The sequence below is a fragment of the Sarcophilus harrisii genome, chromosome 2, assembly GCF_902635505.1.
Source record: "Sarcophilus harrisii chromosome 2, mSarHar1.11, whole genome shotgun sequence".
NCBI classification, from domain to species: domain Eukaryota; kingdom Metazoa; phylum Chordata; class Mammalia; order Dasyuromorphia; family Dasyuridae; genus Sarcophilus; species Sarcophilus harrisii.
Genome location: NC_045427.1, coordinates 247,911,431 through 247,937,381, shown reverse-complemented (window position 1 = coordinate 247,937,381; position 25,951 = coordinate 247,911,431). Strand labels below are relative to the sequence as shown.

General features: G+C 45.5%; 2 protein-coding genes and 1 long non-coding RNA gene across 13 annotated transcripts in view; 1 reads left to right on the top strand and 2 right to left on the bottom strand.

The window, feature by feature from the left end:
- Window positions 1-2,108: 2,108 nt before the first annotated feature.
- On the bottom strand, window positions 2,109-16,452 carry TOR4A (torsin family 4 member A). Of its 8 annotated transcripts, XM_031951927.1 has the most exons (4): window positions 16,052-16,115; window positions 13,395-13,611; window positions 8,923-9,065; window positions 2,109-4,559 (listed from the first exon to the last, which is right to left on the bottom strand). In XM_031951927.1, exons 2-4 carry the CDS (start codon window positions 13,434-13,436, stop codon window positions 3,257-3,259), a joined length of 1,488 nt encoding a protein of 495 aa, XP_031807787.1. In that variant the 5' UTR covers window positions 13,437-13,611; window positions 16,052-16,115; the 3' UTR covers window positions 2,109-3,256. The 8 variants fall into 8 exon arrangements, with proteins under 8 accessions (XP_031807787.1, XP_031807790.1, XP_031807788.1 ...); XM_031951930.1 differs by lacking the exon at window positions 13,395-13,611 and having other exon boundaries at window positions 16,052-16,130; XM_031951928.1 differs by lacking the exon at window positions 16,052-16,115 and having other exon boundaries at window positions 8,923-10,714; window positions 13,395-13,457.
- On the top strand, window positions 6,698-8,867 carry LOC105749024. Of its 2 annotated transcripts, none has more exons than XR_002769098.2 (3): window positions 6,698-6,785; window positions 6,927-7,074; window positions 8,807-8,867. It is a non-coding gene; the product is annotated as an uncharacterized LOC105749024 (long non-coding RNA). The 2 variants fall into 2 exon arrangements; XR_001120298.3 differs by lacking the exon at window positions 8,807-8,867 and adding an exon at window positions 7,847-7,936.
- Window positions 16,453-17,459: 1,007 nt separating the features above from the next.
- Window positions 17,460-25,951, bottom strand: part of NELFB (negative elongation factor complex member B) — a 28,226-nt gene continuing 19,734 nt past the window's right edge. For 2 of the 3 annotated variants that reach the window (XM_031951925.1, XM_031951924.1), the window contains exons 13-15: window positions 25,643-25,726; window positions 19,616-19,680; window positions 17,460-17,672 (exon numbers count right to left, since the gene is read on the bottom strand). In XM_031951925.1, the coding sequence (XP_031807785.1) occupies window positions 17,633-17,672; window positions 19,616-19,680; window positions 25,643-25,726 (189 nt within the window). In that variant the 3' untranslated portion in view covers window positions 17,460-17,632. Of the gene's footprint in view, window positions 17,673-19,615; window positions 19,681-22,105; window positions 25,727-25,951 lie in introns of those variants that run through there. The other variant, XM_031951926.1, reaches the window with a different exon arrangement.

The following is a 25,951-nucleotide window of genomic DNA, read 5'->3' as shown; positions in this document are numbered from 1 at the left end:
GGCTCCTGGAACCTAGTAGGTGCTTAATAAATACTTGGATCGCAGTGCCCACTGTAGCTGCCAGTGTCAGCATCCAAGAGCCCCCGACCCCCAGCTTAGGCACCTTCACTCCTTCCCCACGGCAGGCTGGCCCGGAGCAGCCGCTACAAGCAAGGACTGCAGCCCTTCGAGGTCACTAGTGGATCCGTGTTCCCCTGGGGAGCCTGCGAGGTGAAAGTGGTTTGACTCGGGACAGAAAGAGGAACTCCATAAGTGTGTGCCCGACACTGTCCTTCTTCCAAGTCTTTCCCGGAGCCCCAACCTGCGGACTCTGTCTGGAAGCGTCTCTAGCGGCAAAGAGACGAGGGTGTGGGGCGGGCGGGACAGGGAGAGAGAAGCCGAGGTATCCGAGGAAACCGACACCTAGGCACGGCGAGGAGAAGGCGGCCGGCGGCGGCGAGCCCCCTCCCCGACATCCTATGCTGCCAGCAGGGCAGGAAAGGTAGCTCAGGCCTACCTCCATCTAGGCTACACCGTTAGGGACCCTGCTCCTGACGTCGGCCCCGAGGTGGGGTGAGGGAGAAGGAGCGGAGGAAGGGTCTTCACCAAGTTTGCCCTTCCGGCCTCTCCCTAAGACCTGGTTAAAGCTCAGGCATCCACGTGCACTTAAAAACAAGCTGCTGCCTGCGCAGTGCGGGGGAAGGAAGGGGGGGGGACACCGCAGACACGGCACTGCCGGGGAGGGGTGCTCGGGGGCGGAGTGCAGGTGCAGGTGCAGAGCTGCTGGTGTGGGGACTGGGTGTGTGGGAGCGGACGCCAGACTGGTTACTGCTGGGGAGGGGCTGCTGGGGGGTGCGTGGGGAGCGGACGCCAGACACGCCACTGCTGGGGAGGGGCGCACGGGGAGGGGCGCACAGGGGAGGGGCCGTGGGCGCTGCTCAGGGGATGCGTGGGGAGCGGACACCAGACTGGTTACTTGCGGGGGCGCAGTGCACTGGGGGCGGACAGCAGGGGTTCGTGGGAAACCGACGTCAGACCAGCTACTGCGGGGGCTGGGGAGATGCATGGGGATCAGGGCACTTCCCCTTGGGTGAGGCATGGGTCCTGAGTAAGAGGTCCAAGAGCATGGGTCCTGGAGAATGGGCCTGGCCTCTCGGTTTGCCCTTTCGAGAGGTAAAGGTTTCCGCTTCATCCCCACCTAGTTCCAGCTCACTTTGCTGAGAGGGAAAGTACAAACCAGGGATTGAGTAATCTGGGATCCACCCCCTCCTCCGGCCCGAGTCTTCTTCTCAATGAAGAGTCTGGCCCTCCCCCTCAGTGTCGGGACAGATAAGGAAACAAACATTTAAGTGTCTGTAGATGCCTGTCACTGTGCTAAGGCCTTTGCAAATATTACATCATTTGCTCCTCCCAACAACCCTACGGCTGCTATTATCCCTTTATATTTAAGGAAAAAGAAGTTAATAAAAGTTGTCATAGAAAGTTTGAACAGAAAGAAGGGCCCTTGAAGCCATTTAGTCTGACCTCCCGTTTTAGATGGGGAAACTGAGGCTGAAATTTGAAGAGGCTTGTGCGGGGTTCCCAGAGGTGGGTGAGATCATCTCAGTACCCAAGTGGCCTTGGGAAAGGCATGACTGTGCTCCGGACATGCCCCAGTTTATCATCCATACCCCACTTAAGTGTGAAGTGCTATATGTTGCCCCTTCATAATAAACTCCAGGAGCTCCTTCTTACCTCCAGGATCAAATATAAAGGACTTTGGGCATTTTCATCCCTTCATAAAGCAAACCCACTATTTTCATTTACACTGTATATATGAATCAATTGATCAATAAACTAATAAATAAACATTTATTAAGTACCTATGTACAGCAATGCACAATGCTAAGCTCTGAGGATACAAAAAGAGGCAAAAGACAGTTTCTGCCCTCAAAGAGTTTACAATCTAATGGGACGACGACATGCAAAGAAATATATACAGAATAAACTATATGCAGAATAAAAAGTAAAAAATTAACAGAAGGATTAGAATTAAAAGGGGCTGAGGAAAGTTTAATAGTTAAGTTAATTTGCACGTTGTCTTCCCTATTAGAATTTCAGCTCCTTGAAGGCTGGGATCCTGTTTTTACTTTTCTTTATATTCCCAACTTAGTACAGAATCTGACTCATAATGATTCATAAATGCTTGTTGATCAACTGCCTGACTGTGGATCAACATAACCTTCTTCTGTGAGGGTGGAAGGGACAACTAGAAACATGATTGTGAGTACAGTATTACAACTGTTCAAGGCTGCCATACCTACCTTGAATCACATACTGACCCTTGGCTATCGAAGATGACCTTACTACTACTGACTCCCATCAGGGAGGGAGGAGGTGGGCCTGACATTCACATCTTCCAAGGTGATTAGTTAGGGTCAAGGTCCAGTTTGTGACCCCAGAGGGATGCAATCTGAAGTTAAGGTTAGTCTATGGCTGAGACTACAAATCAGTCTGGCGTCATAGGGCTTCCTATGGTTTACAGGTTACAGGTTTACAGGTCTTTGGCTGGATCAGATCAGTTTGTAGCTGGGGTTACATCACAGTTTGTGGCTGGGGAAACAAGATGAAGGTTCAAACCCATGTATATCATTAACACTAATCAAGCAGATAACCAACCAGGCAGACATTTATTAAGTATCTTGAAGGCCATGGAAGAATCCTGACAAACGCCCCCCCCTTCCTCAGAGTCTCAGCTTTCAGGAAGTTTCTCTCCTTCCATGACCCCACCTGGACTGGTGTTCTGTGGGGCAGAACATCTGGCACATGATCAAGCAGGAGTTGAACATCAGTCTTGGGAGGCGGGGAGTTAGGGGGGTGTAGGGAAGAGTTCCCCAAGTCTGACCTGCAGCCTCCAGCACCAGCCCTTCCCTCAGCTCCTGAAGCTCCTTGGTGTGTCTTGCCTTTGCAGAGAAGTCAGCAATCCAGATGGCTGCTGCCCCAGCCTAGGGGAAAATCTTCAAGAAAGCAGCTATAGTCTTGTGTATAAATAGAGGCTTTGGCCTTCCTCCTACAAGCAGCACTTTGGGCTCCCCCACACCCCACGAGGCAGTATTCCTAAGGATAAGCCTGGGGACACTGTCCAAACCAGGAACCACATGGGCAAGGCAGGAGATGGGACAGCCTGGAGGAAGATAGGGTCCCCCTCCCCAGCCCTTCAGTGCGGGGTCCTGGCCGTGTTCCAAGTTCACAAGACAAGGGGGAGGTCAGAGGGGAAGTGCGGGAAGAGCCGGGCCCCCTACAGCAGGTTGACCTTGGCCACCACCTGCTTGCAGCCTGTGACAGAAAACTCCCCTTCCTTGGTGTTGTAGTAGCTGAGCTGCCCGGCCAGGCTTTCGATGCGGCTCTGGTTGGGGTAGAAGCCCTCCCCGACCATCTCGTCCAGGAAGCAGTTCATGATGTCCCACTTGTCCAGTAGGACAAAGGGGACCACCTCGGCCACCTCCCAGAGCGGGTGGGTGCCCGCCAGGAGGCTGTGCACGGCCTGGCTGAGCTCCTCCCTGCGGCGCTGGGGGCTCAGCTGGCTGGAGACGTTCTGCAGCACCAAGCGCGTGACCTCGCTGCCCCCGATGCTGCTGATGAGCACATAGATGGCATTGAGGAACTCGTTGGACTGCTGGGGCTGGAGGAAGCCGTGTAGGGTGTCCAGCAGGGCCGGGGACATGAACTCCACCTCGTCCAGAATGAACACGGGGATCTTCTCCTCTACTTCGGCCCGCGTCACCATGTCGGTGATCCTCTCTGCCAGGTCCTGCTGGCAGGCGGGGCCCTCCTGAGGGTCCGGGCAGTGATGCATCACGTAGTACTGTAGCACAAAGTCCCCGTCCATCACCGAACGGAAGTGTTTGGCCAGCAGTCGGCCCACGTGGCTCTTGCCCACGCCGCTCGGGCCGTTGAACGAGATGACCAGGGGCTGGCTGTGGATGTGCGTGGCCAGATAATCCCGCAGCAGCTCCATGATGCTGTCCGTGGCAGCCTTCTGGCCAAACACACCCCGCTGCAGGGCTTTCTCTAGCCCGTCAAGGTCGTACTTCTGCAGGTTGTCATCAAGATTCTCGATGGCGTTGAGGATCTGAAAGCAGACAATGGCCACAAGCAGCAGCAGGCAGCGTTTGGCCTTGCTCTTCTGCTCGGTGGGGAGGTACTTGCGAGAACTCTCTGGGTACAACACGACCCGGGATTTACGGCGCTTCTTCTTCCGTAAGGAGGATTCCACCGGGGCCTCGAAGGTGAAATACTGGGGTTTCTCGAAATTGGCGCGGTGGTGGAAGTGGGACGTGGGGGTGCTGCCCAACTTGGCTCGGTCGAAAGAGATCTGTCTCTGAAGCAGCTGCGAGGGGGACGGGGTCAGAGCCAGGGGGGCTTCCCCAGGAAGGTTGGCTCGTGTGCGGCTCCTGCGAAGAACTCGGAATTTTCTACGCAGGCGAATGATAGCCCTCACCTGTGAGGAGACCATGCCCCCTGAGGGAACCTGGGAAGGTCGGGGGCTCGGCTGACCTCCTTCCATCGCTCTTGATGATACACCATTCAGGTCGCTTTTCCTAGAACAGGAAGATCATGTTTTAAGAGCCTTCTCAGAGGTCTGCTATGGACATCTCAAGCTGTCAACTGGGATCCTGTATCCCATGCTCCTGACCTTCTCAACCCTAAGCAATTTCACAACAAATGGGAAAACAGATAACAGATCTAATACTGAGAAGTTCAGAAAACAGGATGGAATGTTGAGATTAGTTCTCAGTTCCAGTCACCCCAATCCCATCCAATCTTTCCAACATCCCAGCCACAGAGAAACAGGGAAACAAGTAGATAAAGAGTCCTGGCCTGGAAGCCTCAAAGCCTGAGTTCAAATGTAGCCTCAGACATTTATTTGCTTTGTGATCCTAAGCAAGTCCCATAACCTGCTGTTTCAACTCTAAAAAAGTTAAAATGAGATATTTGCATAGTTCTGTTACATAGTGAGTACTTAGTTAATGCTTGTTTCTTTCCTTCTTTTGTCACTGGTCCTTATAGTTCCTATTACTAAGAAGAGGTACAGTTCCAGAGAAACAGATTTGGGTATGGAAAACTAGATTGCAATCCTGGTTCTCTTATTTAAGACATTAAACAAATTTGATTTCCCCCTTGGGGCTCCTATTTTCTTATCTGTAAAATGACAGGCTTGGTTCAATGAGATTATCTCTAAGGCTCTTTCCACTGGGCAGACAAGACAACTTACTTCCCAAATCCCAGGCTTTCCTGAACTGGACAGAGCAGGTAATCTTGGCTGCTCCCAGAGATCACAGATGAGCTCAGATAATCTCCCAGAGCTATCCTGAGAAGCGGCTGTGTCCTTCTTAAAGGAGGTAGCTAGTGTCTCAGCCAGGCTGGGCTGGCCCAATGGGAGTGGGTGTCAGAGCCTCACCCCCACCCACCAGAATGCCTGGGCCCCATATGCAAATCCTTCAGGTCAGAAGGGAATACACACAACTCTGCCTAGTGAATGAGGAAGTGACCAGGCCGGACAGTGGGAGGGGTGGGTGGTTCTGTGGTTTTGCTTGCCTAGAGGGCTTCCTGGTAGAGGGGTCAGTGGCAGATAAGGTTTTTGACCCCATCTCCTCCCCCCAACCAAAGTCAACACTAAGTTCAGTGGGTTTTCTAGAAAGGAGGTTCCTGGGTTGGGTTTGGGGAAAAGGGTGTGAGTAAGGGGAAAGGGAACAAGAAGGCCCCAGGACTAAACCCACACTGCCAATCTGCTTCCCGTGAAAATTCCATCTCCCCAACTCCTATAACTGGATAAGCAAAAAACGTTCCCCTGGTTCCCTCCTTAAACTTATCTTCTAGTCACTAGGAGACTAGTAAAAGCTAAAAGCTGGGAGAGCAGCACAAGAAAACCCCAGAGAACTAAGGGCTAGGGAGTAAGGAATAAATTCCTTAGGGCATTTCTTGGGGCTAGAGGGAAAGATACAATTTAATTGCTAGTTCACAGTGTGAGGGTCTCTATCACCCCTAGGATGGACCCCTCTCCTTAAATCCCCTTGATCTCCCCATTCAGACACAGGTTAGGAAAAATCCTACACAATTTCTCCCCTTCCCCCCCAATTACTTCAGTCAGAAAAAGGGAGATAGACACTAAAATACAAGAGAGACAGATACTTAGAGCCAGGCTGAAGGAGAGGGAGAGAGGGAGAGACACAGACAGAGAAAAGGAGAGACAGAGACAGAGATTAAAGGGGGGAAAGGACAGAGAAGTGACAGAGGCGGGCAGATAAATGAGAGAAGGACAAAGAGACTAAAACCCAGAGAGAGATGCAGAGACAGATAACAGGCAGAGGCAGAGGGAGATGCAAAGAATGAGACAGGAGAGGGGCAGACAGACAGGCAATCACACACAAAGCAGCAGCAAGAGCCGGCGGGGACAGACAGGTTAGCCACGAGGCCTCCCTGGCCCCGGCCAGTCCGTACCTTCTGTGATCAGTGTCAGGCCCTGAGCCAGCCACCCCAGGGCGCCCTGGCCCTCTGCTCTGCCTTCCTCCCAAGAGGCCAGTCGTTCCAGCTGTTCAGGAAGCAGGAAATGCCAAAGCCTCCCTGGGCTGGGGGCTCCCAGGCCGTCTCGTGGAGGGAGGAGAGCGCTTGGGGGGGAAAGGTCAGGAAGCTGTACACAGGGGCATCAGGGGCGATGGGCTTCAGGAGACCTCCAGCCAGGACCCAAGACCAAGACACCTGCCTGTCCGGAGAGAGCCAGAAGGGAGAGGAAGCTGATGAGAGGCTTCCGCCTCGATGCAAAGGAAGTGAGTCAGGGGGGGCGGGCGGGACGCAGAGGAATGAACCGGGACCTCAGAGCCCTCACCTCAGGAGGGAGGGGTCACCCAAGTCCCAGGAGAATCATTCCAGTGATGACTTCTCACTGTTTTCACCATTTCCTTCTCTAGCCCATGGATGTTCTTAGAGACCTTCCTCTGAGACCACTCCCCCACACCTGACTCAGCCTCTCCCACTTCCCTCCCCTCTCCTAGGAGGTCAGAAAGAAGTCATGGACTTGGGGAGGGGGACAAGAGCTACCCTGCCTCCAATCTGAATGTGAGTAGGGCCCCCATTCCCCCTGGGATTTACTGGTACTTCCTTCCGGACTGAAGGTCAAGGGCTATTGCCTCTAGGGGCTGAGAGTGGGCACCGTTCAGGGATTTCTCCCTCATTCTCCCTCCTTTGGCCTCTCTCCCTCCCTGCTTCCCTCCCTCTTTCTGTCTGTCTGTCTCTCACTCTCTCCCTCTCTCTTTCTTTCTCTCTCTCTCTTCTCATTTTTTTTTCTCTCTCCCTTCCCTCCCTCTTTCTTCCTCTCTCCCTCCCCTCCTCCTCTCTCTCTCCCTTCCTCTTCCTCCCTCTGTCTTTCTCTCTCTCTGTGTATCTCTCTGTCTGTCTCTCTTCTCTCTTTTTTTCTCTTTCTCCCCCTTCCCTCCCTCTTTCTTCCTCTCTCCTCCGTCCTCCTCTCTCTCCCTCCCCCCTCTCTTTCTTTCTCTCTTTCTTTTTCTCTTCTCTCTCTGCTGTCTACTTTCTAAGGCCTAACCCTGCCCTGGCTCTTCACCTGTTCCTCTGTCCCTCCCCTTCTGGTGGTCTGGAGTCACCTTGTCCCACCCCACTTCATTCTCTGACACCCCACCTCATTTTACCCTACCATTGTCTGAAGGCAGCTCCAACCCTCTCTGCCTTGGCAGGGTGCCCAAGTCTGTGGGTCTTGTAGTCTGGGATAAGGGAAGCCCCAGGGGACCAGATCCCCAGTTTCAGTAGGGAATCACTCCACCTTCTAAGTCATGTACATTCAAAACCTTCTACAAATTAGCTTTCATCCTCCTAGCTCTTCAATCAACAAATATTCAATCAAGACTTGTGCTAGAGTAAAGTACAGACTTTGAAAGTCAAGAAGATCTGGGTTTATATTCCTGGCACATTTACTTACGAATTGTGTGATCTTGAGCAAATAAATCCCTCTCTGAAATTCTCTTTTTTCTTCTGTAAAACAAGGCTGCTAAAGTTTTCCCTGCCTACTACAGAGTTATTATAAAGGACAAACTACATATACATAGAAAAGTGTGGAACCACAAAGGAGAGTTCCTGTTTTCATTAATTGCAAACACTGTCAAGCCAAAATCGCCATCATATCCAGCCCACAATAACTTCCATTTCAGCTCCACTTTATTCAACTAGGCTCCCTCTGCTTGGTCCTGTGTCACCCCCAGGCTTCCATAAAATAGTCTAGGGCCACTGTACCTCTCCATAGAATCAAAGAATAACAGAATAGCAGAGTGAGGAGAGGCCTTGAAGACATATAAGTCATTTATCTCTTCCCCTCCCCCAAAAAGAATTTTTCTCCCTACCACATGAATGACAGGTAGTCATCCAACCTCTACCGAATGATCCCCAAGGACCAGGGAGACTACAACTTCCTCAGCAGCCCATTTTACTTTGGGCTAGCTCTAATTATTAGGAAGCTTTTCCTTTCATCCTGCCTAAATCTAGTTCTTTGTACCATTCTATCCTTGGTTGTTGTTTTGCCCTCTGGACCTAAACAGAATAAATCTAATCCTCTTTTCACAAGAGGATAAATACTTAATGACAGCTATCTCATTTCCCAGGGAATCTTCTCTTCCCCAGGCTATCCATCCCTAGTTCCTTCGATTTATCTTCATATGTCATTAAATCAAAACTCATTCCAGTTCTTCTAATAGATGTTCTCCAATTTATCAATTAACTAGCCAGGCTTCTTAACCTTAGAAAATGTATCTACTCCTAACTTCCTTGCCATTCTTTTATTTAGGTTGGAAACCAGAAAATGACCTGCTTTTCTATAAGTGACCCCCATCCTTTGGGTTGTTCTTACCCAACCGGTCCTGATGACATCAGGTCCCAGAGCCTGTGAGGCTCTCCACCTACCTCTGGACACCATGGTATTGGGAGTCAGAAGGCCCTGACCCTCCTCTGGGAATTTCACAATGAGCTGCTCTAGATGTCATCACAATCGTATCAGGACTTGAGCCCCACAGGGCTAGCAGGTTCTGGAACATCTCCATCATCACCTGGAACTCAAAGACAGTCATGACCTTTCCCCCTGCCAGCTGTATGGCTGTTCCCACTTCCTTGTTCCCAGCCCCTCCAGATGGAGAAGCTGGTCTCACCCTTCATCCTCCTCCCTCTCTCGGGTCACCAAGTTCCCTCTCTGCTTTCTCTCTACTTCCCTCCTCTCCGTGTCCATTCCCAACCAGGGCCACTTCGGCCTTCACCCAGACTGCAGCCCCCACAGCCTCCCCACTCCATCCTGCTTAGGCTGATGGGTTTTAGGTTTTTTTAACCGGCCTTCTTTCTGATTCTAACAACTCTGGAGCCCTAGGGAAGAAGCCCTCTGCCTATGTGGTCAGTGGCTGCCCTGCAATTCAGGGAGAGAGATGGTGATCTGTCCTGGGGCACATAGCCATTAGTTGTTAGAACAGGACTGGGGTCCAGGTCTTCCTGCCTCTGTCCACTAAGTCACCCTGCTTCTCACTGGCAAACTGGTCTTCCTGTAATTCAGTAAACTCCTTATTCTCTATTAGATCATATGTTAACTCTCCAGCCTGGCATTCAAGGCCCCCATAATCAGATTTCTACCTCATCAAATATCTCCTGCTATTTCCAATACAAACCCTCTACTCCAGGATGTTTCCTTCATTGCACCCTCCCCAAACATACCCTATGTGTTCCTGTTTCTTCATGCCCTGTCTTCTATATAGAATGTCCCCTTTTTATTTCTACTGCCTCAGATACTAAATCTCAGCTAGGGTTCCATCTCCACTAAGTCCACAAGGACATTCCCTTTCATCCTTTTGCCTGAAAATCATAGGCAGAAGGCAGCTGCACGATTCAGCTTAGGTAGAATGATGGATTTTGAATTAGGTAGATCTGAGGGCAAAGGGATCCTCAAGGTACTTAACTCCTATCTTCTCAGTTTCCCCATCTGTTAAATGGGTATAATAATAGCACCTATGTCCCAGAGCTATTGAGGATGATAAAATGAAATAACATTTGCCAAATGCTTTGCAAACTTAAAGTGAGATATAATCATATCACTATTATTAATCCCTGTTATGAGTGATAGGGTAGGTAACATGGACATGGAGCTCCAGCAGCTGAAGAAGGGGGCTCTATTATTAATTCCCAAAGGGAATTTTTTCTATAAATTGGCTGATGGCTGCTCTTGAATTCATTCCATCAGTCTGTTTATATATTAGTCTGGTAGCTGTTATCACCCTCCCCTTCTACCCCATCCACCCCATCCTGGACACTGCTGATAATACATAACTAGTGACTCCTTCTCTTGCTTAAAGCAGCAGCTGTTTCCTTCTCTAGCACCATCTTGCCCTTCCCAGCCTAACATCTCAAGCCAACTAGACCCAGCATCTGAAAAGTAGACTTAACTGTGCCAGAAATGTTTCCTTAGTGTTTATCAGATTCCGGGAGCTGTGAGCCATATAGGGATAGGGTTAGGCAACAAGGACACATACAGATAAAAGATGACTTCTGCCCTTGAATCTGGTTAAGGTAAAAAGGCATAAACACATGCGGGGAAATGACAAAAGGTTATGGTGCTAGGTACCCAATAAGCAGCACAGACAACAGTTTGATAGAGTGCTGGACTTGGAGGCAGGAAGAGCTGAGTTCAAATCCAAAGAAAAGTATTATCTTGATGAGCCTGGAAAAGTCACAGTAAGCAGGACAGACAATAAAGGTTCCAAAGTTCTGTGATCGAGGAAGCACTTCAGCTGTCACAACCACCCCCTCATTTCCACTGCCCCCAGCTCAATTCTCAGTTCTTGCTTGGTCTTCTGTAATATGTAACTGTTGTACCTGCCATACCATCTCAACATTGCTGCCCCAAATAATCTTGCTAACACTTTGATCCTGTTGTTACTCAAAAACTTTCAATGGCTCTTCATTGCCAAACAAATGAAGTACAGACTCCTGATCCTGACAAATGAGGGCCTTCTAAGTCTGACTCCTACCTACCTTTCCAGCCTTCTTTTAATGCTCCTTTCTTTCAGATGCTCTAAATTTTACCAAATGGGACAATTTTTGCTTTCTCTTTTCTTATCTTTTCCTTTCCCATCTCTGCGTTTTTTTTTTTTCATTCTCTCCCCAAATTGGGGAAGAAGCCTTCCCCCTTGACTCCTCACCCTTGATCTGAAGTCCTTTCCTTCTTTCAGAGCTCAAATTAAATTTCACACACTCCATGAAATCTTTCCCAAGGATCAATCCCTTCTAAAGAAGATTCCTTTCTCAAATTTCTTTGGCACTTTATCCTGACTTCACTTTCCTTTATATCAGAATTATATATGCATATGTCTTTCTCCCTATTTTATTACAAGACAAGTAGGTCAAACAGTGGATAGTGTTGGACTTGTAGACCAGAAGCCTTGAGTTCAAATCCTACCTAAAACACTTATTAGTTGTGTGAGCCTGAGCAATTTACAACCTTTGACTGCCTCAGTTTCGTCATCTATAAAATGGAAACTATGGCATAAATGAGGCATAAATGAGATAATACTTTAAAAGTGCTTTAAAAACTCTTAAGTGCTATGTAAATGCTGTTATTGTTGTTGTTAGTTCCTCACCAGCAGGGTCCATATTTTATCTGTACTTCCAGGGCCCAGAACATCGTTAATACTATAAATGTTTGTTGAATTTAGCCAAACAATCTGCCAATATTTGTTAAGCACTTATTATGGTCCAGGCATAGCATTAAGTTTTAGGGACAGAAAGACAAAAGGAAATCAGTTGCCTTTGAGTTTTCATGCTAATGGGGGAGAGAAAATGCCCCTCTACATATGTACAAACAAAACAGATACATGAAGACGGTGGAAGGCTGGAGAAGGTGCTAGTAGCTGTATGAGGGAGACTAGAAAAGACCTCATTCAGAAGGATAGTGGGGATCAGCGCTGGATCTGAGTCTTGAAGAAAAGCAGAGATGGAAAAAAGATGAATGTTGGTAGTGGAATACATTCTAGGAAAAGAAAGTCCAGTTTGTGCAGAGGGAAAAAAAATGTATAATACAACTAGAAAGGTAGGGTGGGGATCAGGTTGTAAAGAGCTCAGAGGAGATTTGGCAGTGTAGATGTGCTAAGCTTTGAAGCTCAACCTTGGAAAAGGAGGTAGGAAGGCTAGAGAGATAGTGAGGAAAGAAGGAAGACCAGGGAGAGGGAGCAGCAAAAGCAAAGGTGCAGAGGTTGGAATCAGCATGCTGTCTTAGGGGAGGGGAGGGAGAATGAGGAGCTAGATTTGGCGGGAGGATCATGTAATTAAATGATAAGATTGCAGATGTGAGCTAGAAGCTAAAGGATGGAAAGCCTAAGGCCAGGTAAAATTCAGACTTCATCTTGTATGCAAAGAGGAACCACTGAAAGGTGTTTTTTGTGGGGCAGGGGAAAGTGAAAGTAGGTAAGAGCCAGTGATTAGCCCTTTAAATTAGATCAATCCATGAGATAGGGAGAAGAGACTGGAAACAGGGAAGATCCTGAGAAAAGGATCTCCAAATCTTAACCCTCAGTTTGGGGGCTGGGTCCAACATTGTACCTGTGCTCATAAATAGTCCCATTTATTACACTTTATATAAATAGTTTATATATACAAATAGTATAAATAGTTTATAGTACAACAGATATGTAAGGACTAGGGGTATACAACTCCTTGTTGCATGAATATACACTCTCCAGTGGTGTTCCCTGTTTTTTACATGAAAGTCTGTGCTTCCCAATACTAGTGATCTCCCTGGGGGCAGGGCCTTGATCTAGTTTACCTCCCTTTCCTCACAAAAGAGATGAGCCTGGGCCCTATGTCCCATCTAAATCCCATTTCTTCCTTTCTTTGCATTGGACATTCCTTCCAGTCTTTTTCAGTTCATTTCCCAAGGTCACTCCCAGGACCAAGATCTAGAGTCTAGAAATTTGCAGATCTTGACCCAAGGCAAGGGGGGATTGGGAGGGGCAGAAGAAAGGCCCATATTCTCTTTCTCTCTGAGCTGGGAAATTTCCAAATTGGGACTCAGGATGGGAAGCACGTCAGAGCCTCCTTTTCTCCATCCCTCACCTTCCCTGCCCTTGTCCTTCCTAGTTCAACACAGTACAGTCCCAGGTCTCTCCACTCCCTTCACTAAGCCCGCCTCCTTCCTCTCCTGGTCCCAGTTGTCCCTCAAAAACACTAACTCCAGGAGATAACAGGTGCTTAGGCCTTTCCATGAAGGTACAGAGCTCTCACTTTGCAAAGACCTATGGACCAATGGATACCAGCCCTGGGGTGGGTGATGGGGAATTGGGGAAGGGGATAGTGTCTCTGCTTCCTTAATGGAGCAGGGTCTCATTCTCTGGGGAAGCTCATACTCCACATGAACGGCCTTCCTGTTGGACTCCCGGCCTCATCATCCTCCTTCAGGCCCAGGAAAGCTACGTGCAGTTTCTTGGAAACACTGGGGGAGGGGTCCCTCAGGCCTTTCGGATGATCCTGCCAGCCTTCCGCCAGTCCCGTAGCCGCTCCCTGCGCAGAGAATACACCAGCGGCCGAGAGAAATCAGGACGACCTGACCGAGACCTAGAAAAACTGCAGTGGACAGAGACCTGGTCACTGGGGGTCCTCCACCACCCCATAAATCCCAATGCCTTTAAAGCCAAGCCATCGGCCATCTATATGGCCTTTGCATAGTATAGTGGTAGAATGTCATCAGACTCAGAATCAAGGATTTGAATCCTGCCTCAGCCATTCACAATCTGGTTTCCTCATATATAAAATAACAGTAGCATTTATCTGTGTATGTTGTAGGAAGGATCAAATGAGATGATGGATGAAAAGTGCTTTGTAAACCTGAAAGCAGCTACATAAACGGCAACTATGACATGCTATTTTCTTCCTCTGTCCTTTTCATCAAAGAATGTTGGATGTCAGAGGGCAACTTTTACCTGAAGCAGGAATCTTCCATATAACAGCACCAACAAGGGGTCCTTGCACTTGAACACCATCAGGGATACTAAACTTAAACCACCTAGCCAGGTCACCTCTCCTAGTAAAGGACAATTGTGTCAAGAAGTCTTTCCTTACATCGATCCAAAGTACGCCTCTCTGAAGTTTCCACCTGTCTCTTCCTAATTCTGCCCTCTAATGCCAAATAAAACAAGTAGAATCTCTTTCCACAATATAACTTTTCAAATACTTGAAGATGAAGCCTTCTACTATATTTTCTCTTCTCTAGACTAAACAATGCCAGGGCCTTCAATCAATATTTATACAGCATGACTTTGATGCCCATTCCAGTTCCCTTCCTCTGGACACTCTTAATGGTGTCCTGAGAGGAACAACTACCTCCCTTGTCCTGGACACTCTGCTTTGTTTCATGAACTTTAAAACCAAAGCTTTTTTGGCTGTCTCATCCCATCATCATCAAGCTTTGAATGAGTCCACTAAAACCCTATTTAATGTCCTGTCCTCAAGAATTGCCTCATTATGCAATATTGCTACCACCATGCAGTACTTGGACAATTTATTTTTTGGAACTCAACACAGTCTTTTAATTTATATGTTAGCTTTTCCTTTTGTCTCTGTGCCTCTCACACCATTCTGTATGGCATGGAAGGACCAGGACCCACAAGGAAGAAACATTTTTCTCCCCTTATATTAAACCCTATGTATTTGCAACTGGGCTGCTCTCCACAGATCTGTGGAACACATTTCAGGACAAAACTAACAAAAGAGGTAAGGTTTCAGAATGACATCCACAAAGACTGATGGATAAAGCCAACAAAGGGAATGACTATATGAAAATAGGTAGACAAGGGATGCTTTTTTTGGTGTGGACAACTGAATGAGGACAAGATCAACCACTGGAACATCACGGTAAAGATGAAAGGGAAAAATAAGAGGTTTGTCCTCTCAAACCCAGACACTAGAACTAAAGAGTGATTTTTGCACTCTCTTACTTCCTATTTTCCCTAACTGGGATAGAGCTGATAGAACTCATGCCTGGAAGAGGAATGGGGACAGCGAAGACTGAAAATAGTTCAGAGGCTGACAGAACGAATCTGTCACTCTTCTGTGCTAATTCACACATTTGTAGACAGCTGTCATCCCCAAATTTGTCTCTTCATCAGGCTATATATTTCAAATAACTTCAACTGATTCTGGCATATGGATTCACATTACTCTCATGATCCTGATCATCTTGCTGGGGACCACAGTCCAGCTTGTCAAAATTCCCCCCAAAATGTAGCACCCCAAAATGGACCCAATATTCCAGCTGGGATTTGACCGGGACAAAAATCAACAAAATGATCAACTACTTCATTCTGAACACTAGACTCAATTAATGTAATTTGTTTACATTAGCTTTTTTTAGGTGCCTCCTTATAATGCTCATTCAATCACAATAGCATTTCTGATAAATTTAGCCTTTCTCACATTGATTGCTGTCTAGTCCATCTCTCTCATCTAGCATTTGGACAACTGATTTTTTTTAAACTCAGGTGCAGGATTTTACATTTATTGCACTTAAATTTTCTTAGATTCAGTATATTATTCCAGCCTAAGGATTCTGTCATCTCTGCCCATCTGCCCCCAGTTTGAGAGTACTGGCAAATCTGATACGCCATCAGTTTTCTACCCCTTCATCCAAATCCCCGATTAAAAAATAAAATCATGAGACAGTGCTCTAATTGCACCTGTTTACGAACTACTCCTCTAAATAAAGTGGAGTGCATCAGCACATCCGGAGAGGGGGCACGTCTGGTCTTTATGGAGCTCAAAAGAGCGTTCTGTCTATCCTCATCCGGAAAGGAGGCTCCTCTTCCTCCCTTCATCTTCTAGCAGGATAGGTTTTTATCTTTCAAAGCAGGTTCAGAGAAACCTCACATCACAAAGCTCTCAAATCACGCCCGTGTGCCCTGCGGCCATCCATCCCCGCATGAGAAGTTTGGATTTGAGGGATGATGGTGGGGCCCTGCTCCTCGGGAAGCGCCCTCCCCCGCCTCCCACCGCAATGCCCTTGCCCCACCTGGCTGACCACAAGGGCCCCGCCTGTTTCTTAGGCTTGGCTCGCTGCCGCTGCAGCTCCATCCAGCCGCAGAATAATTCCTGGAGAATCACTGCGTAGAGGAGGAGGAGGAGGAGGCGGGGGTCCATGCGGGGCACCTCACTCTCCATGGTCGTTGGGGCCGGAAGATGCCCACTAAAAGGGGTAGGGGTTGGTGGGGAAAGGGGGTGACGGGGAGGGGAAAGGGATGGGCGCCGCAGCCCCGGCTGAGGATGCTGGTGCAGGGACTCGCTGAGGTCCGCGCGCGCACGCGCCACCAACAGCCCACACTATCCTCCTTGGATGCGTGCTCTCTCCGTGCGTAACGCCCCGGAGGGGAGAGAACCTGCGAGTCCTTCTCCATGTCGTCACCCCGTTCCGGATTGCGCTACTAGCTCAATTCCCCTAGAACACTGATAGTTCGTGTTCGATTTCAAAACTTCGTGGATTCCTGTCTCTCGACCCCAGGGTCCACTAAGAATAATTACTGGATGGATAAAAGGCACCGTTGCCCTTGGGTTTTCTTGGTTGCAGACCATTTCTTGATGAATTTTTATACCACCCTAGAATACAAGATGTTAAAATTGGAAGAGCCTCGGAGAACATCTAGTTCCACTCCCCCTACTCACCATTTTACAGATGAGAAGGATATGGAGAAGATGGCTTACCCAAAAAATCACAGAAACAGCAGGGACTGGAAACTAGGCTTCCCGCTTAACCTACGAAACTCAACTTTCTTGGGACCCAGACTTCAGAATTGTGCAGCTAAGTTTAGCCTGATACATCTGTGCCCATAGTAGTAGAGGAACAGACAAAGAGCTGTTACAGTAACAAGCTGTTGTTTGATTGCAGGGAGAGGGGACCCCAAAAGAACTCAAATTAAGCTCAGACCGGGGTCCTTGGCTCTGACTGGTTTAGAGGAAGGAGAGCTATCCCATAAGAAGGCCTTAGCAAGGAAAAAAAAAAAAAAAAAAAAAAAGCTGTGCCTGAGATGTCTGACAGAGAATATATATGTGAAATGAAAACATAAGCAAGGGAAAGAGAATCAGTTTTCTTAGCAAGAAAACATGGAGTTGAGAAAACAGATTTTTCTCTACACTTCAACTTCACCCTGTATTTTCTTCAAACCAAGAGGGCACAGGAAAAGATATCTTTGCCAGTGACATCCAAAAAGGGAAGTAGCTCAGCTTCAGTCCTGGCTCATGATAGCTAAGGCCCCCAAAGGATTTCCTTTAGTGTATGTACTATCAAAATGGATACAAGAATTTCTTTTAAATACCTAGTGTCTCCCCTTTGTGTGTAAGTTCCTTAGCTATGCATGGCCCTTGCATTTAATAGAGCCACAGATTATTATTGGTGCTCAGAAGAGAAGCATATATCTAAAACAATAGATGTTTCCAGCCTCCATTTATTGCCACAGAAAACCAAAAGCTGCTCCAGCTTTTAATATCTACCATATAATACACAAAGTCTTCTTGGGAGTACGTAATTTTGGCAGAGAGCGGCATCAAAAGGCACATAGATCCAGCTGGCCACGATCAGTGGGACCTAGGCCAAAAGCCATCAGCCAGGAGTCAATGCTTGATTCTTCACTTCCCAAAACCTATACCATAAAGGGTAGTTATTTAGAAGTCTCTTTCTCAATACAGGAGATCAGAGAGTATTTTCAAAGCAAGTGTGGATTTCCATAAGGACCCCTCTGAGGCATGATGGATGAGTGGAGAGCTCAAGGTTTCTTTCTGCAATCCCAAAATAAGGATGGGGGCCCAGGAACTGGGGGTGGCTATCTATCATCCATCCTTCTCTCTCTCCCCCTTTCTCTCTCTCTCTCTCTCTCTCAGATAATCAGGGTTTTGAATGCCAGAAGAGTTTGTATTTGATTCCTGAAATTATTGGGAATCACTGGAGTTTAAGAGTGTTGACAAGATCAGGTCTCCAATTTAGGAAAATCATTTTGGTGGCTGAATGGAAAATGGACTGCAGTGGGGAGAGACATGAAAAACAAAGATCCATTAGCAAATTCCTGCAATAGTCTAGGTATGAAGTGAAGAGGGTCTGCACTGGGAACAGTGGAAAAGGGGTTAATAGGCCTTGGCAACAGTTTGAATATGGAAAGGATGGGGGATGGTAAAAAAGTCAGGAGTTGAAGATAACATAAATTGTGAGTCCAGGAGAATGGGAGGATGGGACTTATAATACATAGAGAACAGGAAACTACTGTTGGTGCTCTTCAGACTTCCACATTGCTTCCATCTTACAAATGAGAAAACTCCTTAAAAGTAAAGTGCCTAAGGTCTCACAACTAATGTCAGAAACTAGGTCTCTTGAATCCAAATTTAGTATTTATTCCACTATGAAATGCTGCCTCTCATATACAGAAGCTAGATAATGCAAATAATTTATCTTACACATTAAAAAATAGACATGGAGATGATGTGACTTGCCTTACCTGTATAACTGTGGCCAAATCATTTGGCCTTTCTGGTTCCATTTCCTGATTTATGAAGGGATAGAAACCAGATTATCTGGATTATCTAGATTATTAAGTGCCCTCCAGCTCTTGACATTATGAATTGCTAGTCTTGTCAAAAAGACTTATGAAGATGGAAAATTTTTTTACTGTCTATTAATCTGGCTCTATCTCCTCAGATTTACATGCTATTGTTCACCAATGTGAACTCTCCATTTACTTCATGTTCTCTGATCATACCTTTTCATCTCCAATCCTGTTAGAGTTGAATGTAGAATCCAGCTCCCTACCTGCACCTGTCTATTCCACCAATTCCAGCACTCAAATGCATCTTCTTCATAACTTTTGCCAATGTTCTGGATTAAAAGTGATTTTACTAGATGTCCCTAGCTCTCTGTTGCTTCTCAATAAGATTGACATGTGGGGTCTTATCTTTCTGAGCATGTATTGTGGGATTCTTAAAATATCTTTTTACTGGGTCTGTATCCCAGAGATCATAAAAAAGGGGAAAGGACCCACATGTGCAAAAATGTTTGTAGTATTCCTTTTTGTAGTGTCAAGAATTGGAAACTAAGTGACTGTCCATCAGTTAGGGAATGGCCAAATGAGTTATGGCATATGAATATAATAAGAAATGATCAGGAAAGTGATTTCAGAAAGGCCAGGATTTACATGAACTGATGTTCACTAAGTGAAGTGAGTAGAACCAAAAGAACACTGTACACAGCAACAAGATTATGTGATGATCAACTGTGATGGACTTGGCTCTTTTCAACAATGAGGTGATTCAGAATAATTTCAACAGTCTTGTGATGGAGACATCTGAATTCTGAGAGGACTATGGGGACTGAATGTGGATCACAATGTAGTATTTTTACTTTTGTTGTTTTCTTTCTCACTTTTCCCTTTTGATCTGATCTTTCTTGTGCAGCATAAATATGGAAATGTTTTTTAAAAAAAAAAAAAACTATGGATTTTGGCAACCTGTGCCCCCTTCTCTTTTTTTTTTTTAACAACTTCATCACCTAATTTATAGAAACAAAGAGGATAACACAGGGGGAAAAAAATCTACATACCTTTTTATACCTTTCTTGAAGCCCTTCAGAGGTCCCTGCAACATAGAAGGATCAGTAGATATTTGCTGAATGAATGAAAAGTGAGAGTAACTCTAAGAGATGTAGACACCATAACTAAGACAGCAACATTAACATTGGCTCAGGCCCTAGTTGACTTACTTGTGCCATGAGCCCTCATTAAAGCTGAAAGTGGGATGAGTAAATGTAGACAATCACAGCTCTGACTCAGTTATCCCAGTTCTGCTCCTTGTGAGATATTCATCGCTGAGGACTTAGCATTGTATCATTTTTTTTTCTTTGCAAAAGGCATATGGAAACAAGACAGTTATTACTGTTCTAATTGATATTAAAACAATATTAGAGGAATAGTTTTGCTCCTCTGTTTAAATGAGGATCTCTTTCCCAGTCAACTTGGACGAAAGGATGGGCAAAGACCAGTTAAAGGCCCTGACCCTCTCAATCCTTCAATCAAATAGTCCCAGAACCAGCCTCTCTGGGCTCCCTGAAATGCTACAAGTTTGTAGTTCTGTCAAGTATATCTAGGTCTGGATTCCAGCATGGTGGCTGAGTTAGGGACTCACGCCTAGGAAATAGCTTTCAGCAACGCTTTGGGAACTGGAAAGTTCTACAATCAGGACTTGATAAAACTTTCCAAGCACACCAGAGTCTGAAGCAAAAGGGAACCTAGCAATTGCATACAAATCTCAGCCAGAGAGGAGACTATTTTGATCATCGATTTCATTGACTATAGTGTTTAAAAATTGGACTAGACATGGATTGAAGACACTTGGGTTCAAGTTCAAGTCACTGCCACTTCTTATATGATCTTGAACAAGTTACAAACTCTCTTGCCTCAGTTTCTTCATCTACAAAATGAGGATAGCATCACCTGCCCCACCACATCCCTGGGTTGTTATGTGGGTCTGAGGAGACCCTGTAAACTAAAGCCCCACTGAAAGCTGAGGGACTAAAGGGTGGATCTTCAAGAAAGCAAACAGCCAATAGCCTAACCAGGGATTTAAAGCAATAATGCCTTATGCTACAATAATGCCTCTATTGCTATATGCATTCTGATAATTGTTTCAACAGTAAAGAGTAAGAAAAGAACAACAATCCCCATTGACATAGGGCTTTAAGATTTACAAAATGTAATCTACAACAACTCTGTGACATAAGTAGTACAATTATTATTAACTTTAGTAAAAGGTTCAAAAAAGATGAGTTACTCAAGATCACATAGCAGGTTAAAATATCAGTATTCTCTAGTCCAGATCAGGTCCTGATTTTAAGTTCAGAGTTCTTTCCACTATACTGTGCTATCCTTCACAAGGATAGAAAACTCATTCTCCGGATGATTGGAGACAAAACTGTGTGTTTGTGGAGAGGCCTTCCAAATGTATTTTTGACTTCATCCTCAATAGCCCAGGCCACTCTCCTCTCTAACCCCTAGTGCCAGCCCAGGGTTCCTTGCTATAGATCTCATCCAGTGCCTGCTGCCCTGAGGCCTACCTCCTACATGGCTTCCCACCCTGAAGCTGGCCCCTGCACTTTCATTCTGAACCAGTTGTTCTTGGCCAACATTTTAACTGAGGAAAATTAAACCTCTGAACAAGTTAGCAGCTTGGCGACCTGCTCTGCTCAGTCAATGCAGATAAAGGGAAGATTTTACACTCCTGACAGTATGGTGTCACAAAGACTTATCAGAAGTGAAGATCAGGAGGCAAAGGCATAGCCCACAGCACAGCAAGACAACACTGAGGAGGGAGGTCTTAGAGTACAAGCTACTATGGGTGAAAAGAGCTGACAATGCCAACAATGCTGGCTACATGTCTTCTTCCAAGGGGAAAAGTCTGTTGTTCTAACTAGCAGCAACAGTTAGCAACCACCCGACTATGTAGCTTGTCTAAAACGGAAGAACTTCCTGGGGACAGACTACTAGCAATCAGCAAAGCAGCCACAGGCTCTCTTTCTGCCAGCAGAGACAAAGAAAAGCTTCTCTGTCACTTGTCAGTCTACCATGTGATATTTAAGAGAAATACAATTAGCGACACCAAATTACACAAGATCTTATGATCCAGCCAGATCCTATTTAGATAAGGGAGTCCTCTCTTAAGTTTCCCAAACAGGAAAGGTGCCATAGTAGGGAAGACATTTGACTTGAGTTAGTTAGCAAACTGGAGTTCAAATCCCCAATTCTGCCACTTACTAGACATGTGACCTTGGGGAAAGTACTTTCACATGAAGGAGTCTAGACTTCGGGGGTGCCTTCTAGCCTTAACATCAGGAATTCAAGCTTTGAACAATGATAGGTTCTCAGTATCTTAGAAAGCAGCCTAATTATAATGGATAAAGACAATGAACTTTTGTTCAAATCAAGGTAGTGCTAAGACTTCGGGTGTACATTTCGATGTACTTTTTTAAAATTAAGAACAACTTTAACAAATAAATTTATATCCATGCTCAAAAATTCTTTTTTCTACAATCATTATGGGAAGAATCAAGATTCTCCCTTGCAATCTGCCTTAGGGATTAGAATTTTTGGCTCTTGAGAAATTAAGTGTATCATGCAGACCCTGGCAGTTTGGAAGAAACTATTAATAATCAGTGCTAATTACACATGTACATGCCAGCACATGCACATTTACAAACACAAACACACTAAATAGTTTATATGACAGCATTAACTACAAAATACAAACTAGAGGGCTACCCCAAGTTGGTTTTTTCAATTGGCTCTCTGTAGTCAAACCCTCCGACTCAAGAAATTATAAAATGTCCAACCTGGAAGGTCTTTTCAAAATCACCCAGTCCAAATTTTTATTTATTTATTTTTTTTTTAAAGCAAAGGACACCGAGACCCATAGTACTTAGAGGAATAGGAGCAAAGAACACAGAGATGTGGCAGAGCCAAAACTTGCAAGTCACTTAGAAACTGGTCCAGTCCTCTTTTCCCCTGAAACAACCAACTTTCCTGTCTGATGTGATTATCATGCCTAAAAAAAACATGTTCCGTAGGTTATTTACTAAAACTACTTTCATCTACATAAATGAAAATAATAAAATTATTTATGCAATTTTCCCCTCAGAAAATTGTCTCATTTATACAAGATATTCAAAGAACATTAGAAGACCTTATTTATTTTCAGCAGGTACCTGTGCAAAACCAGATCTACAAAGTCAGTCAAAGTAAAGAGTATAGTTGGTATATTTTCATCATTATCAGCCATGCTGATAAAACTCAATCAGCATCCATTTACATGATTGTGGGAGAATAAGCATCTCAGCTTTTATCATGTGCATTTGGAATCCTAGAGGCAGTGTGGTAAAATAGATAGTGTTGACCTCAGAACCAGAAGACCCTAGTCCAAATCCCCTATTATTATTACAGTCAATCCCCCATATTGGCTGTATGACTCTGGGCAAGTCACTGTACCTCAGTGCCAAAGGAGATTCTCTAGGACTAGGGCAGATTTGACCTGATATGTATTTTCTCACTTGATATTCCTTATATCATGACATCAAAGTCCTTCTATTAGCACTTCAAAGCAGATAGGGGCTGCAGAAGAACACACTGCCAGAGAAAAGCTACTCTAGGGCAGGAGCCATGCAAAGCCTCAAACTGATGGAGGTTTGGGGACTTCTGAACCCAAAACATGAGAGGAAATGTGGCTGTGGGTGGCACAATGCTGCCATTCTGAAGCAGACCTAGCTCTACCTCTCCCTGCTTTACTCCTCAGGAGCTCTTGCCCAGCACTGTTATTGTCCTGCCATTTTCTGTGGTAACAATGATGCCCTTTCTGCTCCCAGCCCTCCCACACACCTGATGGGCACAGGTTGCCTACTAGCTGTCAGAGAACAATGCAAGTTCAGCTATATCAGGAGCCCCTGCTATGGTCATTTAATGCTCAACTTCTCAGAAGCAGGCTGGGAAAGCGTCTTCTAGACCATTTTGTGGCTGTTGTCTTTAGCTAAGCACATGGTAGCAGAATCACTGTAGCGACTGAAGAGGTGGCCAAGTACAGCACTTCAATCACTGGGGCCAAAATGAAAATGTGGGATGGATGGGCCTGAAATGAAGTCCATTTTACATAGGTTTGTAAACTTATGAAGGACTTGCTGAGCAAATTACTAGGGTAAAAAATTGTTGGTAGAGAAAGAAAAGTGACCAACCTGAGAACAAATTTTCATTACAGAAGCACTTGCTTTTATATATATAATTTTCAAATGTTTAAGTAATCCTACTTAACAATGCCTCAAAATTTAGCACTGTTTCCAGTATTTACTGGAAAAGTACTAGACTATTTCCTTGACAGTAAAGATAAATGTTCACCATTTCAAGGCATATTCCCCCTCAAACTAATGTGGTTTGACTGTGAATTCAAAAGCCCCATAACCTCTTGAGGAATTAGATAGAAAAAGTCTCATTCTTTTGTCAGGTCCCAAAAATTGCCAATGTGGGGATTCAGGAGGCAGCTTATAGTTTAGTTCTCTAAGTCTTTGTGAGGCCTAAGTGTCTTATTTCCTTTCATTAAAGGATGTATCCAAGGTTCGGCTCAGACACCACCAAGATGAGAACATCGTATGAGCACATGATTTATTCTATTCTTGCTTAAGATAGAAGGTGCCTTTTTAACCTAAGTAACTACTGTTCTTCCATCTTTATTATAGTAACAAAAACAAACAAACAAAAAAACCAGAAGCCAATAAGTTTTCCAAGGCATTTAAAATTGTAAGAAAACACATAAGACTTCTGAGAGGCTGAATGCATACACACATATAGCCACTGCTGCTGGGGAGGCTGAGGATGGTGGATCACTCGAGTTCCAGAGATCTAAACTGCAGTAGGAAGAGTTAAAGTTTATAGGTGTCTGTACTGTCTGGCACCAATATGGTGAGTCCCTGGAAATAGAGAGTCACAAGTCTGCCTAGGGAGGGATGAACTAATCCAGATGAGGAACAGAGCAAGTCAAAACTTCCAATCTTATCAGTAGCCAAGTCATATTGTGAAGGGCTGCTGTTTTTACAGCTTGAGTGAGACAGAGACATCAAGTCTTTTAAACACACACACACACAAAAGACAAAGTATAAAACACAACATCAAGGCTGAGGTCTAAAAGAGATCTGTCAGAGAGTGATAAATCAAAGTATCTTCTGGTTCTATGACCCAATTCAAGGAATCCAGCAGCAACACTAAGTTGGGATGGGGGGGGGGTGGGGGGGAGGAGGAGGGAGGAAATTTTTAAATATTTTCCTCCTAACCTGAGAGGCTTCCCCAGGATTAAAAAGGGGGGGAGGGGAGCAGGGGAAGGAGTTTTTTTTTAAAAAAACTCTCTAAATTCACCAACCATTAAAGAATGACCTAGTCCTAAAGGAGTACGAGATATCATCTTCATCTCACAGATGGAGAGACTAAGGCACAGAGGTTGCCTACATAAAGGTTACATAGTAGGCTAGAGCTGGAATAATGAATAGAATTCTAAAGAAATAATTTCAAATAATTCCAATCCCTCTAAGCCTAGACTACAAGATTATTCAATTCTGTACTCATCTACCAAAGGGGTTCATGGAGACCCTATGACATTTCATTTTTATCATGGACACTCACCCAACACTTCATTGAAACCACCATGACCACTTCTGAATAGCTCAGGTTAAGAGAGGTGAACAATTCTTATCTTCCACCATCTCATTCCCTAATGAGGAAATTTCTTGTATGTGCGCACACACACGCACACACACACACACACACACTTTTCAGACCCTTCCTCAGACCCTTCCCACTGGCCTCAAGAAAGCTAAGAGTTATTAACTGCAGACTTTGTAACACTTCAGCGTTCAATGTAAAGTCCTCAGGAAATTCTTCACAGTGTAGTGATGACAAACAATTCCCCCACCTTCACAGGCTATGGAAACTTAGAGGTCATCAGGTACCATAACCATGACCGAGTCCAGGGTTAAAACACCTCAAAGGGTTGCTGGGGTTGGGACAGCAGGAAGGGGTAGCTCTAAAGCAGGAGCTTCAACCACCTGGGCTGGACTAGGTTTGCAATGTTCCAGGTGTTCCAGTTTCTCTCCAAGCTGATTGTAAAGATCCTTCACAGCCTCCCCACTCTACAGAAAAAGGAAGAGAAGATGAAACTCATACTTTTGTTTTCAGTTTTGTTACTACTACAAACACTAAATCTTATTATTACCCAAGTGTTCTAACACAGACAACTGAGATGTGTTTAAGATATAATTAAAACTTGAAAGTAATTACACTTCAGAAGCTGCTATCTAACTAGAGCAGAGTTTTTCCATTTAGCAGGAGCCTGGGGACAGGACTTGGATTTCAAG

Coding starts and splice junctions, on each gene's coding strand:
- TOR4A (XM_031951927.1), bottom strand. CDS start 13,436: ATGATGAGGCCGGGAGTCCAACAGGAAGGCCGTTCATGTGGA. Junction 9,066..13,394: donor AGGAAGGCCGTTCATGTGGA/GTATGAGCTTCC, acceptor TTTGAGTTCCAG/GTGATGATGGAGATGTTCCA. Junction 4,560..8,922: donor CAATACCATGGTGTCCAGAG/GTAGGTGGAGAG, acceptor TTCCTGTTCTAG/GAAAAGCGACCTGAATGGTG.